General features: G+C 39.8%; 2 protein-coding genes across 2 annotated transcripts; one reads left to right on the forward strand and one right to left on the reverse strand.

The window, feature by feature from the left end:
- The first annotated feature begins 537 nt into the window (after nucleotides 1-537).
- Nucleotides 538-10548, forward strand: LOC116805477. Its single transcript, XM_032737557.2, has 24 exons — nucleotides 538-647; nucleotides 706-1005; nucleotides 1061-1213; nucleotides 1273-1411; nucleotides 1472-1610; nucleotides 1678-1750; nucleotides 1846-2139; nucleotides 2203-2382; nucleotides 2455-2590; nucleotides 2643-2799; nucleotides 2861-2900; nucleotides 2965-3276; nucleotides 3334-3507; nucleotides 3565-3694; nucleotides 3749-3887; nucleotides 3986-4061; nucleotides 4118-4438; nucleotides 4501-4979; nucleotides 5058-5112; nucleotides 5179-5240; nucleotides 5367-5415; nucleotides 5470-5775; nucleotides 5837-6016; nucleotides 9936-10548. Exons 1-24 carry the CDS (start codon nucleotides 621-623, stop codon nucleotides 10257-10259), a joined length of 4245 nt encoding a protein of 1414 aa, XP_032593448.1. The 5' UTR covers nucleotides 538-620; the 3' UTR covers nucleotides 10260-10548.
- On the reverse strand, nucleotides 10419-17846 carry LOC6563583 (indole-3-acetaldehyde oxidase). The gene is made up of 6 exons (XM_043215145.1): nucleotides 17756-17846; nucleotides 15439-16358; nucleotides 15109-15342; nucleotides 12571-14383; nucleotides 11629-12249; nucleotides 10419-11149 (listed from the first exon to the last, which is right to left on the reverse strand). The coding sequence occupies exons 1-6, from the start codon at nucleotides 17844-17846 to the stop codon at nucleotides 11052-11054; spliced, it is 3777 nt and encodes a 1258-aa protein (XP_043071080.1). The 3' UTR covers nucleotides 10419-11051.
- Nucleotides 17847-18543: the final 697 nt, after the last annotated feature.

Genomic DNA, 18543 nt, shown 5'->3' on the forward strand with positions numbered 1-18543 from the left:
TCGTTCCTGAATTATTTATTAATAGCGAAATGTTTGGGAGCCAGATAGATACAAAACATATAACTACGCAAAGATCTTAACTTGAACAACAGCTATCCCATGCTGACAGTCCTGCGCTAAAGTGCCGACTATGCCGTACATAGATATGTATATACCAATTGAGCATGAATAAGCACTCGCCTTGTTTATTTATGCTAAAGTCAAAATTGTACATATACATATATGTATATACATACTTTTCCCGTCCCGGACGTCTCTCACTTTTGTTTACTAATTAAGAGATAAAAAATACGCAAATATTTTCTTATCTCTTATTCCATATTCTTAAAGTATATTCGAAAAGTAATATGGGTTGTGGTATACAAAGTATAGATTATGACTATATACTACGTGCCGATGTACGTGTATATATGCATGAATATGTTATCTCAAAGTCGTTGAGAGAGCTTTTTAGTTTTATATGCCCTAAAGCTCGTACTCGATTTAAGTAATCTTTCATGTCGTCGCTACAGCAATCCAGAAACATTCGTTTAGTTCACTGGAAATCGTTCTGTGCGGTCGAACAAATTATATACGTAAATAAATATATTTATACGTGATATATACGCAACTTGCCAAGAATGGCTGAAAATTTGGAGTTAAGTGATGTACATATTAATAACTTTAAAATATTTTCGATACCAAATAAAAGAGTAATAATTTCAGATGTTTGACTATGGGTATTTTGCGGATTGTCGTATATTAAAAGGGAGAAATAAACCAACAGTGGTAGTTCCATTAGATAAGACTGATCTTGAGAAGCTCAATGTAGAATTCCTATCGAGTATTAAGCATGAAAATATTGCTGAAATATATAATACCATAAATTTAAAAGAAGATGAATACCTCGTTCATATACTTGTGGAATATTCGGATTGTGGATCTCTGAGTCGTTACTTACATGGGGAGGAGCAGCGAGAATATACATTTAAAGATTTGCTCTCCTGGATGCATCAGGCCTCCAAGGTAAGGTACGTCTTTGAAGGCAGAGGCAATTCAATAAATTTTAATCTTCTATAAGGGTCTTCAATACATCCATTCCCGGGACCCTATACCGTCCTTTCGAGATATAGAACCCGGAGGACTTATGCTATCCAACAGCTTTGGTACCCTAAAAATCTGTGGCATTCATCATACAACCATAATTGACGATAGCATATATGCATCACCGGAGGTTCTCTATAAGTATAATAAGATACATATATAAACCAACCTAATTGTGTCTTCATGCAGGTGCTAACAGAAAAAAATGCGAGTCACAAATGCAACGTATTCAGCTTTGGTATTATCTTTTTGGAGTTGATGTCACGCAAGTTACCTTTCCAACACTTAATATGTTCAGTTTATGATATTAAAGAATATGTTTTAAAAGGTGAATGATGTACCAAACAGTGTACGCAGTTGTTAAATCTTCTTTCGTCTTCTTTCGTAGGGGAACGTCCGAAACTTAATGAAATACGATTACAAAACTGTGAGCAGATCAAGGAATTAATTGAAAAATGCTGGAATTCCGAACCGGATATGAGGCCCTCAATGGATGAGATATGCTCAAAAATCGCACATTTTCTTAAGTAGGATATATATGAAATTTCTCATTTTAAATATGTTATATCAAATTTATAATTTATTTGAGTGCAGAAGTGCTTCGGATCAAATCATAAGTTCTAACGCAGGAGCAGTTTGGGACTTTAAAGCAATTGTAATTGGCGAGGTATTAACAAATCGCGTTACCGAAAATCATATCGTTTTATTGCAAATGTTGTGCTCTGAAAAATATGAATCATTTATTATTCATACATCTTGCAGGAAATACAAAGAGGAAAGTTTGGCGTTACGTCCAAGGCCACGTGGTATTCTCAGACAATTGCTGTAAAGGAATTGAAACACATTATCAATGAAAATATCGAATATCGAGCCATGCAGCTGAAGAATTTATCACATGATAATATCGTACATATCTTTGGAATCGCAATGAATGGCGAATCTACATATTTACTTATGGAATACGTAGAGGATGAATCCCTGTTTAACCGTGTCCACAATAAATTGATAGAAATTACTATCGATTCGGCTATGAATTGGATGTATTCTGCAGCGGAGGTATTTTTTATAACATACAGATTTACATATATATTACATTAACTTACTTATTGTCATTTGTAGGCCATCAAATACCTGTTTTGTGAGATGAAGCTAGACCCCCGTTTCCTTTGTAATTTGAAGACTAAGAATCTGAAGTTCATTGATTGCTTCATATACTTGAAATTATGTAATTTTTGTCTTGCGTTTGACGATGAAAAAGTGTTGAAAAACAATTTAGATAAGTCCTATATGGCACCGGAGGTTTGTAAGACACGAAAGCCATTTATGTCAGACGAAAATACGTTTACTATGTACATATTAATTTGTTCGTAGTCAATCAGAGAAGGAGCTTACACGGAGCAGAGTGTCATATATAGCTTTGGTATTATCTTCTGGGAGGTATTGGCACGCAAGAAGCCTTTCGATAAATATAAAACTCCATTACAGATTATGAGCGCGGTCGAAAAAGGTAAAAAAGTTAACTATCTACCGAAGTGGTTGTATCATTTTGACTCTTGCAGGTGAACGTCCGCCTATTGAAAACATAGCTGAAATTACCTCGAGTTCAATAGAAACATTCATTACAAAATGTTGGCATCAAAAACCGGAAGAACGATACAAAATGGATGAATTATTGATGTCACTGCAGAATCTGAAGTCAGAAATCAAAATCTATGAGTAATTATTAATGAATCTTCTTAAATATTAATTACTAAGTTTCATTACCATTGCTCTTCAGGAAACCGGTTGACATCGATTTTTCGGAATTAAATCTAAATGTATTACTCTAACAAATTCGCTTTTATTTGAACTAACTGAACTAAATGAAATTTTGTCCTGCAGATTGTTACCGAAAGTCAATTTGGTATAATATACAAAGGCGATTATCGAGAGACGGAGATAGCAGTTAAAAAATTTAAACAAGTTTTTAAGCACAATATCAAGAAAGGTCTTGAAAAAGAGGTCACTCGTCACTCACGCTTGAACCATGAGAATATTGTAAAACTATATGGTATTACTTATGATAAAAATGATATTCTACATTTAGTCATGGAATACGCTAACTGCGGATCCCTCTACAACTATTTGCATGATGAGGAACAGCGAACGTACACAGTTAAGAATTCCCTCCACTGGATGTATCAGGCGGCAAAGGTATCTCTTACTTTCTTATTGTCCGGCAAATTAATAGTTTTTATTTTCCACTTAAAGGGCATTAACTATCTACTGCATGGAAGAACCATGTCAGAAATACATTGCAATTTAAATTCTCAAAATATGTTGCTGTTCAAAAACTGCAGACTCCTGAAAATTAGTGATTATTGCTTTCCTGGCGATCGAGATAATCTTTCAATCCATCAAAATAGGGCTTATTTAGCACCAGAAGTTTGTATTTCATCCAAGAAGTTTTTTTTAAAGAAAATAACATTAATTTCTGCTTAGGCTCTCGAAAAGAGAGAGTATTCAAAAGAGACCGACATATATAGCTTTGGTATTGTATTTTGGGAGGTGATGACACGCAAGAAGCCATTCCCCGATTTGGATACATCAGTAGAAGAAGACATCACTAATGGTACGAAAGTTGAAGCTTTACCAAAAAATCAAACAACAATTTTAAGTTTTTCAGGCTTACGACCGGATCTGAAAGATATAATTGAATCAGAGTATAAGGACATAATAATTAAAATAATTGAAAGGTGCTGGGATGGATATCCAGAAAAACGTCCATCAATTACAACACTGATCGATGAGCTGTATAAACCTGAGTAAGTTTTAAATGAATTATAAATCTAATTCTTTGAGCTCCCTTTAATTAATTTCTGTTATTCAATATCAATAAATTAAATCCTATTTCATTTCTTAGGGCGTTTGAAGAAGTTGCTAGGTGTGAATCTGAAGAAGCTCCGGCCGTAGACCTTAGGGATATTGATATGGGAAAGGTAACATCCAATAAAATATGTATTTTGTTTGAAAAACAATCATTTTAAACCATCAGGAAAGTGTTGGAAAAGGTACCTTCGGCGATATCTATAAAGCTACTTGGTTTAAGAAAGAGATCGCTGTACAGCAATGTACAACGAAAACTTTTGGAGGGGACGATTTTGACTCAGCAGATCTTAAAAGATGGTTCCAACAGCTTTCTCGACTTAACCATGAGAATATTGTGGAACTATATGGAATTGCCTTTGATGAGAATCATATCTTTATACTAATGGATTCCCCAGTGTGCGTATCGCTTTACAACTATTTGCATGGAGAAGAACACTTTGAGTATACAGTGCTGCGAGGACTCAATTGGATGAGCCAATGTGCTAAGGTTTGGTCTAATATTATTGCATAAATTCAGGAACTTTTGTTTGACAATTAATGTATTTGTAGGGCTTAAATTACTTGCATACCATGACACCAAGCCCGTTGTTTCATGGTCGTTTATCGCCACACAACCTTCTACTACCGATAACCAATAATTACCGAAATTTGAAAATTTGTGATTTTGGCATTGCTCAGGAACTGCAATTTTCATTTACTCCTTACAATAACATTTCTTATTATATGAACAAAAAAATATATACAGGATATCCACGAGAAGAATCAACAGGAGTAAACGTCAAAGGAATTATAAGTCCAATTCAGAGCGACATTTTTAACTTTGGAACTATTCTATGGGAGGTGATGTCACGCAGGAGAGCTTTGTTTCGAATACGCTACAACATTGTGATGCTGGCTTATTTGCCACTTATTATTATAGAAGGTGCAAAACCGATTGAAGGTATAATACAACGTTGTTGGTACCCGCGTCGGAAAGAAAAAAATCTAGAAATGGAATGGCTTTCTTCTGAACTCAAAAATATGGTCATGTAAGCTTACAATGAGTTGCAGCAAGTAATGTAAAGTAAAGATAATTTGAGCAATTCATAAGACTGATTTTATTGCAGAACATCGGAAAAATCACACATTTATCATGTCATGAAACAATTGGACGAAGAAGAGGTAATGCTTAACATACAAATATTTGCTCTCACAATTAATATGATTTCTATGTGATTTCGGATCCAGTACGCTACGCTCGCAATAGAAAACATAAAGGAACGAATTAAGGAACGAATTCCGGAAATTGAGTATGTATTGCAGTTAAACAACAAATTTGTGTAATATTAAACATAATTTATTTAGATGAGACTTCATTAATTTTCTTTTTTCTTTTCTTATCCGACATAATTAAATATTATTCTAATTATTCACAGGCCAAAATTCGTAGAGAATGTGGATTTTAACGATATACAAATTTGTGAGGTATAAAGAAACAAAATAAGTTAATTCAGAGATAATTAAATTTTAACTTTACAGATCCTTGGACGAGGTTCATTCGGCGTTGTTAACAGAGCTGAATGGTCTAATAGAACTATTGCATTAAAAAAAATTACTCCCCAAAAAAAATCAAGCCTTCATGACATTAAGAATGAGATCAAGTTTCTTTCTGGTCTTTGCCACAAAAATATTGTGAAATTATATGCCACCGCGTCGCATTCGCAGTCTTTTTATTTACTCATGGAATATGCAGAATGTGGATCTCTCTACGACTGCTTGCATGGAGAAGATCAACGTAAATACACAAAGTCAGATGGTATTAACTGGATGATTCAACTTGTTGAGGTTGGTTCGTGCACTTGTACATTGTAACAAAATATGATTTAGTGTCCCTTCTCATTTATAGGGTATAGCTTACATGCATAATTGCAGAAGTAAGCCCATTATTCATCGTGATTTGAAATCTAAAAACTTACTATTAACCGATGAATTCAAAAATTTGAAGATTGGTGATTTTGGCACTGTAAAAGAATTGACGACATTAAATACAGATTCTGTTGGCACGCCCTCTTATACAGCTCCCGAGGTTTGTATTTGTATTAGCTAAAAAGTTGAACATTATTATAACTTGGGGTCTATATTTATTCAGAGCTTTGTATTTAATACAGAATATATGTCCGCTTCATGCGACTTATACTACGCGATTCAAGCGACCAAAAGCGACTGACTCTTACTTCATGAAAATAGCTTAAACGTAGCATTGAAGAAGGTCTTGATCATAAGAAACTTACAATTACCGTTGCTCGCAGGCAACAACAGACTAAGACTACAAAACGGGAATGCAAGACAAGCTGCGGTGTACATAGGCAAATACAGTTATTTCCAACATTCCTTCTGAACGCAGTTTGTCTACTTCTTCTCAATTAAGGACTTATGACCGACAGTAACGCAGCCCGTTTCACCTTCAGGATCAATTTCCATTCCTAGGAAATGCTTCAATTGCCCGCTATCGACTACGTCGAACTCCTGTGATATGCACTCCTTCACGCAGTTCAGATCTTCCGTGCTTGTGCTGGCCACAATAAGATCGTCGACATACACGACTATCACATTCAGTTTGCTGGCTTCACGACGTATGTACAAAAATGGCTCGCTAGGGCAGGGAGTGAAACCAATCCTGATTAGCACGGTGTTTAGTTTCTCGTTTCTCGGTTAGGGAAATTTTGGTTATCAAATCCCTCTGGTTGTCACATATAAACCACATCTCGCAGCTCACTGTTGAGATAAGCAGAAGACACGTCAATCTGATGCATATACATACCATTTTCTACCGCTAGAGCAATCAGTAATCTGATTGTCGAATATCTGGTTACAGGGGAGAACGTCTCAGTGTAATTTACGCCATATTGTTGGGCGCATCCTTTGGCCACTAGTCGAGACTTCAAGCGTACTACTTTGCCATGTTCGTCACGCTTCACTGCTAAAACCCATTTACAGCCAATTGCCTTCTCTCCCTTCGGTAGATCAACCAACTCCCAAGTTTTATTTTCTTGTAGACTGTCTATCTCCTTCTGCATCGATGCCCTCCATTCACTGGCATGATCAGAACTCAAGGCTGCATTGACGCTAGCAGGTGCAGCTACGTCATCCGTTGTCATAACATTCAAAATGTTGTACTGCTTTCGAGGGCGTCCCGGCTGCCCGGTGCGTACTTTCTTTGGCCTTCCAGGACCTCTTTTGCCCGGTGCGTCGCATGACTCGATTTCCTCGTCGTCACCAATGTCTCCATCTGTAGATATATTTGGCACCTCGTCATCTCGTTCGGAAATCTCGCGATCCTCAGTTTGATCGCCACTATGAAGACTTACAGGATCATCTTCGACATTCTTCATGATCAGTGTAACATCATTATTACACAGCGAGATTTTGTCCTTTACGCTGTCATCTGTCATTTCACCTTCAAGAAATATCACATCTCTTGCTTCGATTACTTCTCGTGAATCGGGATTATACAATCGGTATACCTTAGCTGTTGCAGAGTAACCAACTAGAACTCTCACCTCACCTTTTGGTAGGAATTTCTTATTGTACTTCTTGTTAAGTACGATAGCCTTTGTACTTTTAGGTGACTTACAGACGGTTTTTTCCTGACTATGACTCATATGGTGTCATATCCTCCAGCGTAGATGTCTCTGAGCGATTTCACAGATAAGCCGCCGTATTTATAGCTTCTGCCCAGAAATCCTCCTTGAGACCAGCATGCACAATCATGCTTCGTGCCATTTCTACCAGCGTTCGATTCGCGCGCTCCGCTACACCATTTTGTTGGGGTGTATACGGCACAGTAAGCTGCCTCTTGATGCCGTTGCTCACTAAATATTTTTCGAAATCGCCGCTCAAATATTCACGACCGTTGTCGCTTCTGAGACATTTTATCTTGCGTCCAGTTTGTTTTTCTGCAAACGCCTTATATTCTTTAAACTTCTCAAAATTTTCATCGCGAGTTTTCATAAAACACACATGCACAAACCGCGATCTATCGCAATTAATGTGCCAAAATACCGCGCACCACCTACAGAACATTTTCTCATTGGGCCACAAATGTGTATCAAGTCTAGTGTGCCTACGGCGCGGGTCTCAGATTTCTTTGGAAATCTCTTTACACTTATTTTGCACTTCGCGCATGTTTCACATACATGTTCTTTTAAGTCCGAACACTGCCTGGCCTTCAAGCCGTGCACTAAATTTTTCTTAATCATTTTATTCAGACTGACAAAATTTAAATGACCAAGCCGCTTGTGCGAGTTCAGTATGTCTGTTAAATTAGCTTGCGCCCTGAAACACTTTTGCTCATCTGCGTTGAACAAATATAAGTCTTGCTGCTCCTTAGCAACTAAGATCACATCGCCTCTACGATTTTCAATGAGCGCTCTCTTTTGCCCAAATTTACAGTGAATCCTGAATCCCTTTTGGTCTACTTTCGATACTGACACAAAGTTGCATTGAAGGTCTTTCACATATAATGTATCGGTCAAATCAATAGTGTTATTTTTCCACTTTATGCGTGCTTTTCCACGCCCATATGCCTGTATGTAATTATTTCCAGCTAAAATAATTTTCTCTTTGTACTCTCTTAATTCTATGAAGCACGATCTGTCGTTACACAAATGCGCTGTGGCGACACTGTCTAGACACCACGTGTTCTTCGCAAAACCACTACTACTTGGGTTACTTGCCGCTGCAAACACTGAGTACGATTTCTTACTCTCTTTATTTTTCTTGCTTTGCTCTTTTTCGGAGCTGTCTTTTGCGCGACAATTTGCAGCAATGTGCCCACGGCGACCACATGTCCAGCGCCGGCCTGTGTTGGCTTTATCTGCTGCGCACTTCTACAATTCACTTTACCGTTACTTTCGTCTGTATTTTTGTTTGCTCGATTGTCTATACGCGTCGAGAACATTTTTGTCTCTCCGTTTGACTCTGTCTGCCCGTCTGCTCTACGCCGTTCACTCTCTTCGAGTAACTTGATTTTTATCACACTTAGCGACGGCAACGTGTCACGAGTTTCCATGGCGATCACGAAATTTTCGTATCCATCCGACAAACTTGACAACAACAATATAAACACTCTTCGACCACTAAAAAGCCGATCTCGCTTAGTCTTTCCACTAAGTCCGCAAACTTATGTATGTGCTCTGCCATACTACCCGACTCTACCAATCTTAGCTGTAACAACTGTTTTAGCAAAGTTACACGACACGCAGGTCCCATTGGCATATGAAATTCTTTCAGGGTGTTCCAGGCACTTGCTGATGTTGGCAATTCTTCACATTATTTATTTGGGATGCCTTTATGCAAAGCATTATGCTTGCCAGAGCCTTTTCGTCTCTTGCATCAAATATTGCCTTTTGCTCAGCACTGTCATTTTCGTTTTTCACGACACGACCGCACACATACTGCCATAGTTCTGAATACACGAGGACGCTTTTCATTTGAACGACCCAGGCACTATAATTCTGGTCGTCCAACTTCTCGATCGAACTCATCGAGGTATTCATTTTCTTTAACCACACAGTTATCACACTTGTCCAAGAAAGTCCAGAATGCTCTCATTCACCTTCTACAAGTAATCCTCAGAACAATTCACTGTATTTTCTACGAGCTGAATTTTCCGTGATCTGGGCCCATAACCTATTATAACTTAGGGTTTATATTTATTCAGAGCTTAGTATTTAATACAGAATATATGTCCGCTTCATGCGACTTATACTACGCGATTCAAGCGACCAAAAGCGACTGACTCTTACTTCATGAAAATAGCTTAAACATAGCATCGAAGAAGGTCTTCATCATAAGGAACTTACAATTACCGTTGCTCACAGGCAACAACAGATTAAGACTACAAAACGGGAATGCAAGACAAGCTGCGGTGTACATAGGCAAATACAGTTATTTTCAACAAACATTTAGTAAAAATATTAATAAGTCGATTCATGCATTCGTAGGTTTTCACTGGACAAAGAATGTATACAGAAAAATGCGATATTTATAGCTTTGGCATTATTCTTTGGGAGGTAATGTCACGAAAGAAGCCTTTTGATCACCTTGGGAAGTCCGAGCCGATGGCAATGCTACGTTTTACTGCCGATGGGAATCGACCTTTACTGGATGATGAACTTAAACACAAATTTGGTGAGCCTTTAGTAAAATTGATTGAGGATTGTTGGCATCAAGATCCGATACGACGACCCACTGCCAAATCAATTGATCTTTCTGAAGTCTCACGTTCTGATGATCATATTGAAAAAGACATCGCTAAAGCACCGTAATTATTACAATTAATATTCTGCTCATTGAATGTCCTGTTGGTAATATCTAAGAATATCTAAGTAACTGGCAAATTAACCAAACAGTGACCCCTACCCCTAATTGCGTTTCAACCCACATGTTGAACACCCGTTGTCACACTGAATTAATTTAACGCTTCGTATGGCATACAATTTATTTACAAAAATGTTTTTAAAATTAATGAGATACCTCGCAAACAGGGCTGGGGACTGTAAAGGTGTCAAACATTAACAAAAAAAAGAATAAATAAATTAATATAAACAATTTTAATAAGCTGTATTTTACACGCCGAGTAATAAATATGCATTGCTCTCAATATAAATAATAAATTGATTTTTGACTGAAAGTTTCTAAGGGAGATCAATCTGTCCCATATTTTCGACAATTGCTAGATAGCCGTTGACCTCTCAGGACAGCCCTCTGGCAGTGTGCAATGAATGTCATTTGGATTTGACTTGGATAAGTTTCTAATTTATTGTGCATTAAAAACAAAAAACAAGGTGTGCTCTATGCATAAATATATACATATCTCTTATATCATATCATATATATATATATTTATATAGCTTGTGATTATCGGCGCATTCGCATTACTGGGTTCTTGTGGCCACGTGCCGCATCTCACGCGCTGCTTTTGAATTGCTCTTCATTACGGTGGATGGGAGCTGAGTTCAGGTAGGTATGTGGTCTTATCACAGCTTGAGCTGACCTGGTTCTGTGCCGGCAAGCAGAACAAGCAACTCCGGCGTCATTGGAGCATTTAGGGTCACCCACTATTTTGGCAGAGCGGCATCATCTCGGGCAGATTGCAGGGCCTGCTGCAGGGCAAAGGCGACTGCTACGCCCAGGCAAATAGCTGGCTCACCAGTAGCTAACAAAATAGACAGAGAGGGACAGTTTATACACTCAAACAACAAATATGCCCTCGAATTATGAAAATCGAACCAATATTGAAATGGCCGCAAGAAAGCAAATACGAAAATAAAAAATATGAATATTTATTAACTAAGAAACATAAAACTGTATGTGAGAAGTAAGAATGCACTATTTGAGAGAGCTCAGCGAGAAAATACACTGAACCCAATTCATTCATTATCATAAGTCCCACACGTCTTAGATATGCAATCCAACGCACAAAAAAATATTTGTACTTACGGATGATATTATGGCAAGGTACCTGTAATCGAATCTTAACGATCTCTGGCTCTTTTCGTGTCCGACGGACAGACAGGTTAATTTAGATTAAGGGTATAAAAGTGGCAAACTGACGATTTTCTAAATACTGTGACACACATATTTGTTGTTGAGAGAGTAGAAAAAGCTGGCATGCAACGGATAATTGTAACTAACCCTTTGACCGCATGAAGCCAGCCTTGTTGGAGCTCTTGGGCAGCATCTCGATGCGCATATCAATGGGTATATCTTTCGCACCCGGCGGCTTATAATTCCAGGTGCGGTTTGTCAGGCACTCGCCCGTTTTCGGATCGACAACAATCTGCTCACTGGTCCAGTAGCCCAGGCCCATCGAAAAGGCGCCCTCGATCTGGCCAATGTCCACGTGAGGATTCAAGCACTCGCCCGTATCCTCCAGGATGTCGGCCCGATTAATCAGATAGTTGCCAGTTAGCACATCCAGCTCCACCTCGATGAGGCCCAGTCCACATACCGAATACGGTTCCATATCGCCCTGTTTGCACTGGTCACTGGCTATCAAGTTGATCTTGCGATTATATGCCTCGTTGATCAGCTGTTGCCAGTCCGCCGGCTTCAGCTCCGCCTTGAGCGGCTCCAGTCGGGAATTGAGTGTCTCGCACGCCTTGCGCACTGCAAAGCAAACCGACTCGCTTCCCACAGCACCACCAGTGACCATCGAATTGGCACCGTTAATCGTTTCGCTCGCCTCAATGCGCACCTGCTCCATGGCAATGCCCAACGTGTGAGCCACAATCTGAGCGATCTTTGTGTTCATGCCTAAAACCAAAAACAAAAAAAAAAAAGAAAAAAGAAAATGTCAAATACATATTTATAAGTTGATATATAAAGAACACAAAAAAATTGGCAACTAGAATATTAGCAAAAATACCACATGAAAATTTGCATTAAAGGCACTATTAAAATTGTATTTTAGAAGCTTAATAAATAAAAGAATTGTTAAAAGCTTTTTTCATTGCGAACAAGTTTGATTTTCATTTAAATAATATTTTCACCTCTTTTCGGAAAGAAATGAAAATCTTCGCTTTATCAATCAAAGCATATTTTTAATGTCAATTTATGATTTTTGTACAAACTTACCTTGACCCATTTCGATGCCTCCGTGGGCGACGACAACGGTACCATCGCTGTGATAAATGCTCACCGTGGCCGGAAACTGTCCAAAGTATCCAATCTGATACTCCATGATAGCCAGGCCCAAGCCGCGCTTGTGCCAACGATGCTCCTTATTATGAGCAATGATCTCGGCGCGGCGCTCCCGATAACTGTTGTTCTCCAGGAATCGGGGCATCATTTCGCCCATTTTGTGCGCCGGCAAGATGTTGGCATAGCGCACATCCGCCGGATCGTTGCCCGTTGCAAACGCAATATGCTCAATGATATTCTCAATCACGGCAATGCCCTCTACGGAGCCCGGAGCACGGCACGCCGTATTACTGGGCAAGTCGGAGACTACTATAAAGCCATCTAACTTATAGTTATCACCGAACTCGTAACAATTCTTTGACAAAAGCACCGCATGCCCCATGGGCGATTCACTGGTCAAATAGCCGGCATCCTCATACAAGCGACAATTTAGGCCAGCAATTTTACCATTTGCCTGCGCATAGAAATCATAGTCACAGTGGCAGGACCAACGCTTGCCTGTCGTTGTCATAATCGATTCCAGCGATTGTACGAACCTCACTGGACGATTCAGTTTGTGGGCTGCAACCGCTGCAGCAGCAGCAGCAAGATTGCAGCGTGTCGCCTTGCCACCATATCCGCCCCCAATGCGACGGGTCTTCACCTGCACCTCATTGCTCCTCAGATTAAGAGCCTTGGCGACGACATCCTGAGTGAGATCCATCCACTGTGTGGCCACATACATCTGTACACCGCCCTCGAACGGTAGCACCACCGTCGTATGCGGCTCCATAAAATTATGATACTGCAAACCCAAATCCAATTTGCCCGTACCCTGAATCTCGTATGACTCCTGTAAGTCCAATTTATCAATCATTGATTTCACTGTGTGCTTAATCCGGTCACTGGATGCAGGAGCTGCCGACTGCAGTACATGCATCATGCTGGCCAGCACCTGTTCGGCGCCACCCACATATGTCAGCTCCACCAGCTCGGCGGCGCGTTGAGCCAACTCGTTGGATGTCGCCAGCAGCAATCCAATGGGCTGTTGGTAGAACTTGATTTCACCGGTGGCAAAGATTTGCTCCTCCTGCGGAAAGAAGTGCTCGTCCGTAGCCTTGGGACGCAACGAATTTGGTCCCGGTATATCATTGGCATCCACATAAGCCACCACGCCGGGCAAGGCCAGCGCCGATGTTGGGTCCACCTTGCTAACCTGGGCGCCCACTCGCTTCGCCGTCACAAAGGCCGCCCACAGCTGATTGTGCTGGGTGGGCAGGTCGTTGGCATAGGTCGCCTCACCCGAGCACTGTATTAAACCCTCGTGCTTCTCCGTTGGCTTCGTAACCGGATAGTGCTGTTCGTGCGTTTCGTAGCTCTGCTTGCCACTCGACACAGGACGCTGCAGCAAGGAGCCGCCACTTAAATGGCGACTGCTTACCTTCACCTTCTTCCTCTCCGTGGCTGCCTTCAACAGAAACTTGTACAACAGACCGCAGGCCAACTTGCGTCGATAGATTGGCGATGCATCCGGAAGCACCTCATCCGGCTGCAGCAGCGTCGATAGTTTGGCGAACGCCTGCTCCAACCAGGCATTGTCGAAGGGATTGCGTCTGAGCAGCAGCTCCTCGATGGCCGTCGCATGCACAAAGTCCGGACGAATGCCGCCAAAGCAAATGCGAGCACTTTTCACCTGCGACTCCGCTCCAAGTTCCAGCAGAAATGCGGCATTCACATAGGCATGTGCATTCTGGGCACGTGGCATGATCTGTGGAGGCAACAGAAGATTCAAGATTCAAATACCTTACAGAAAACTATCTCGCTACTTAACCTAAAAGCCGATTACATTTCTGATTATGGTATGAGGCATAGTAAATACCCTTCATTTAAAATAAACTAAATAAAAACCATCCAACAATAATCAATATTCAAATTGTAGCCTGAAAAAGAAGGATGAATGCTGTCTTTTAATGCATATTGATGCTAAAGCTATAGGTGCTTTATTATTTGTAGGTAGAAGATAATTTAGCATAGAGATGATCGGTTGTCGAATTTATTACTACAGTTACCACAAATTAACACACACATAACCTGCTGCATTCAAAATTGAAAAATAAAATATGAAGTCATAAATCAATTTGTGGATAAACTATCCAAATTACAAACATCTCAATTATTTAAAGCGATAGTCCTGTTTAACTTAAATCTAACCATATTATAAACGCCAGCTGTAAGCTGCAATTGTAAGTTATCACAAATAAAAAAAATGTAAAATTAATATTTTCAAAATATTTTTACATGAAAGAATTTCGAATTTAAGATTGAAGAATGCTTTGAAAAAGGTAGTAATTTCGGCGTGACTGTAGATATACAATAGTTATATTGTATATTATTAAGAATTATACTTTAATTAATTAATTTATAATTTCATCGCACTGTCATTTTAGATAAATGGGTGTAAATATTTGATCAATAAATGAACTCGATTCTTACCTTATACGAATCAAATAGTACATTCTGCTTTGAGTAGGCGGGCAGAAGAATTGCACGAAGGATTTTACCCAGCATTGGCAGCTTCAAATAGCTGTACAGAGTCAATTTTAGCTGCTTTTCCGCAGACTCTTGAACGATGACCTTGGCATTTAAGGCCTCCAGCACAATGCACACATCGGAGGGGAACTCGGGGTGTGCGTGCTTAATGGCCAAGTTACCAGCTAGAGTGCCAGCCTGAATAATGATACGATTATACAATTGTTAGATTCTTGTGGACATATTGTGATAAGATACGAGTGCACTCGTCTTGATAAGTATTAATTGACTCACATTGCGCACTGGCACGTTGGCAATCCAGTCCAAGTGTTGCCAGACCTGCGCCAGATACTCGAATCCGCTAGTTTGCTCCAGCTTGCGGCATATATCCATTGTCTCGCTGAGACTCAAATTGCCGCCCAGTGTGAGAAGGCCATCCTTTAAATTGTAACCTCTCAGCTCCGGAACGGAGCGAACATCGATGAACGCCTTAATCTCTGCACTACGCCTGTAGATGCCATGCGCCGTGTTGCCTGCCACTAGCATATACGGTAGCTGCTCCTTGCCAGCCACCTGGAGTGCTTCGAAGAGCTCCGGCAGTGTCTGTGGCCAGGACCACCGACTGCCGTCGGCATAGAGCTGTACGCCATGTTTTTGCTTGCAGGTGCCGGCACAGAGTTCGCCTGTTTTTGGGCACTGTTTCCTGCTCAGATCCTCAATGTCCGCAACACATTCCGCTGGCACCTCAATATTGCTGTCGGCTGCAAAGGACTTCATGGCATCCAGAATGGGTCGATAGCCGGTGCAGCGGCAAATGTTGCCACCAAATGCATTCTCCACCTCAGCCATGGTGACTTGACCATGCTTGGACTTGAGCAGTGCATACATATTCATCACCATTCCCGGTGGACAGTAGCCGCACTGAGTGCCATTCATCTTGGCCAGACGCTCCTGTATGGCATGGTAGCCCTTCCGTTTATTCCCCAACCCCTCTGATGTGGTCACTATCAGACCCAAACAGCTGTTCAGCAGCGTCAGGCACGAGTTGACCGCCCATGTGCAGAGTTCACCCGTTTCCGGATTTATGCCACTCAGGGCGCAAACGCAGACGCCGCATCCTCCCTCTTGGCACATGAATTTGGTGCCCGTTAAACCGGCATGCTCCCGTATAAACGTGTTCAGGCTGATGTCAGCGGGCAGAGTTGCCAGGTTCACTAAAAGAAAATTTGTTGTTAGCTATAATAATATATATCTTTATATACATATTAGGCACGTTTAACTAGACTTCTTAGTTGTTTTAGTTTTATACGACTGTTAAAGTGCCGTTAGTTTGTTTTAATTTTTATTATCCTAATTTTCGTTGAACAAAATGCAGCTTAAGTGTGAACGTTGACCAACACTGAGCGCCAGTATTTCCACAGCAACGCTATGATAGATCAACGGCTCTTATAAAACGACAGTAACGGAATTTTAATGTGGCTAAGGAACTTAGTGGATATTTAAAAATATCTTCACAGAATATATTCTCAACTATTTTTTATTTAACGTAGATAAAAAAGCGAAACCACTAAGACTTTGTGAGTTTTTCATGTTTATAATTCGTATCAGTGCCACTAAAATGACAATAACAAATAAACAATTTCTTAAATAAAAAAAAAAACATCGTTTCACCTACATGGTTTTGTCATAAGTACATTAATTATTAAACAAATATAGATTATTATGTTGAGAAGGGTTTCTATAGTTGGCATTTTCCATCGACAGTATGTACAGTGTCTCACAGCTTATTTGGACCAGTGCCTAGCAATTTTAATTGTCTGCCATAAATTAATTATACATTATTTTTCAAAAATTCCGAGACCGAAGGCAAGTACATATATTAACCACCAAAATGAATATATTATCCAAATGAACTGATGTTTCCCCTCGTGCCAGGTCGGGTTATGTAAAAAAATACCTTAATTTATGGTCACAGCTTATTTCCAACAGTGGCATTATGGACACCTGGGTGCCATAAAATCGGGATTTCTTACATCAGGTTGATTATTTTCGGTATACTCGTAAATAGAGCAAGTTTAGTTATATCCTGCATCTCGGGTGCAACCAGCCAACAAGGACTATGGGCAAACGGACTACCATTGAACAACGGAATCTCATCCTGGAACATTTCAAGATCGGATATTCACATAGCCAAATAGCCAACTGTGCACCGGGTTCTGCGCAACCATGACTTTAATACCCGAGAACCACGGAAGAATCCCTTTATAAGCGCAAAAAATTAAGGGATTAGGATGACGTTCGCCAAAATCCACTTGGACAAGGATGTGGAGTTCTGGAACACAGTCATATTTGCAGATGAGCCCAAATTCCAAATTTTTGGCTCGGACGGACGGAATTATGTGTGGCGACAGTCCAATACTGAGCTGAATCCCAAAATCCTAAAGGCAACAGTCAAGCACGGCGGAGGAAGTGTCATGGTATGGGCATCTATCTCGGAAGCCGGCGTCGCAAATATGGTGTTTATTGAAACAACAATGGACAAGAATGTGTACCTCAATATATTAAAGGAAAATTTACTCCAAAGTGCCGAGAAGCTAGGAATCCGACGTACTTTCCGGTATTACCAGGACCACGACCAGGACAACAACCAAGCATAAGTCCGGATTAGTACAGTCCTGGCTTATCTGGAACTGCTCCCACATGATAATTCCACCGGCCCAGTCTCCAGATGTAAATGTTATTTAAAATTTGTAGGCTCTACTGGAACATACCATCCTGGATCACAGATCCGATCTTAAAAATGCTCTGCTGGATGAGTGGAGCAAAATCAGCCCAGAAACTACCCGGAAGCTGGTATCTTCCATGAATAATAGGTTAAGGGAGGTTATTAAGGCTAAAGGATATCATACTAAGTATTAACATCCTTATTTAAGTTTTTATACGCCTAATATGTTACTTTTCTAAGACTGTCTAAAATAAGCTTCGACATGTATTTTGGATAAGTTCTCAGTTTTTGACTAATTTTAATTAATTAATTAATATTTTAATAAAAACTAAAGTTTATCTTACAAACTTGATATAGCATGAAACAAATTCACATTTATACATTTTGCGTTTGTTTCTTTGTTTAAACTTTATAGCACTTTAAAATATTTCCTAGTGAGACACTGTATATGAACGCAAATCTGAGAGCCTGTAGGAGTTAGAGACATCAAACTTAAAATATAAGTTTTCGTATACCAGGCGTAGATTAAGTTTGCTTAATTTTTTCGATATCGCCTTAAATTTTTCGACTATCGATACACTGTAATTTCCGGTAGCAATTCAAGCCATAACCTTACAGGCAAATGCTTCTTATTAATACATAACATGCATATGCCTATTATTGATCATCTGTGG

Source organism: Drosophila grimshawi, unplaced genomic scaffold, assembly GCF_018153295.1.
Source record: "Drosophila grimshawi isolate 15287-2541.00 unplaced genomic scaffold, ASM1815329v1 contig_311, whole genome shotgun sequence".
NCBI lineage: Eukaryota > Metazoa > Arthropoda > Insecta > Diptera > Drosophilidae > Drosophila > Drosophila grimshawi.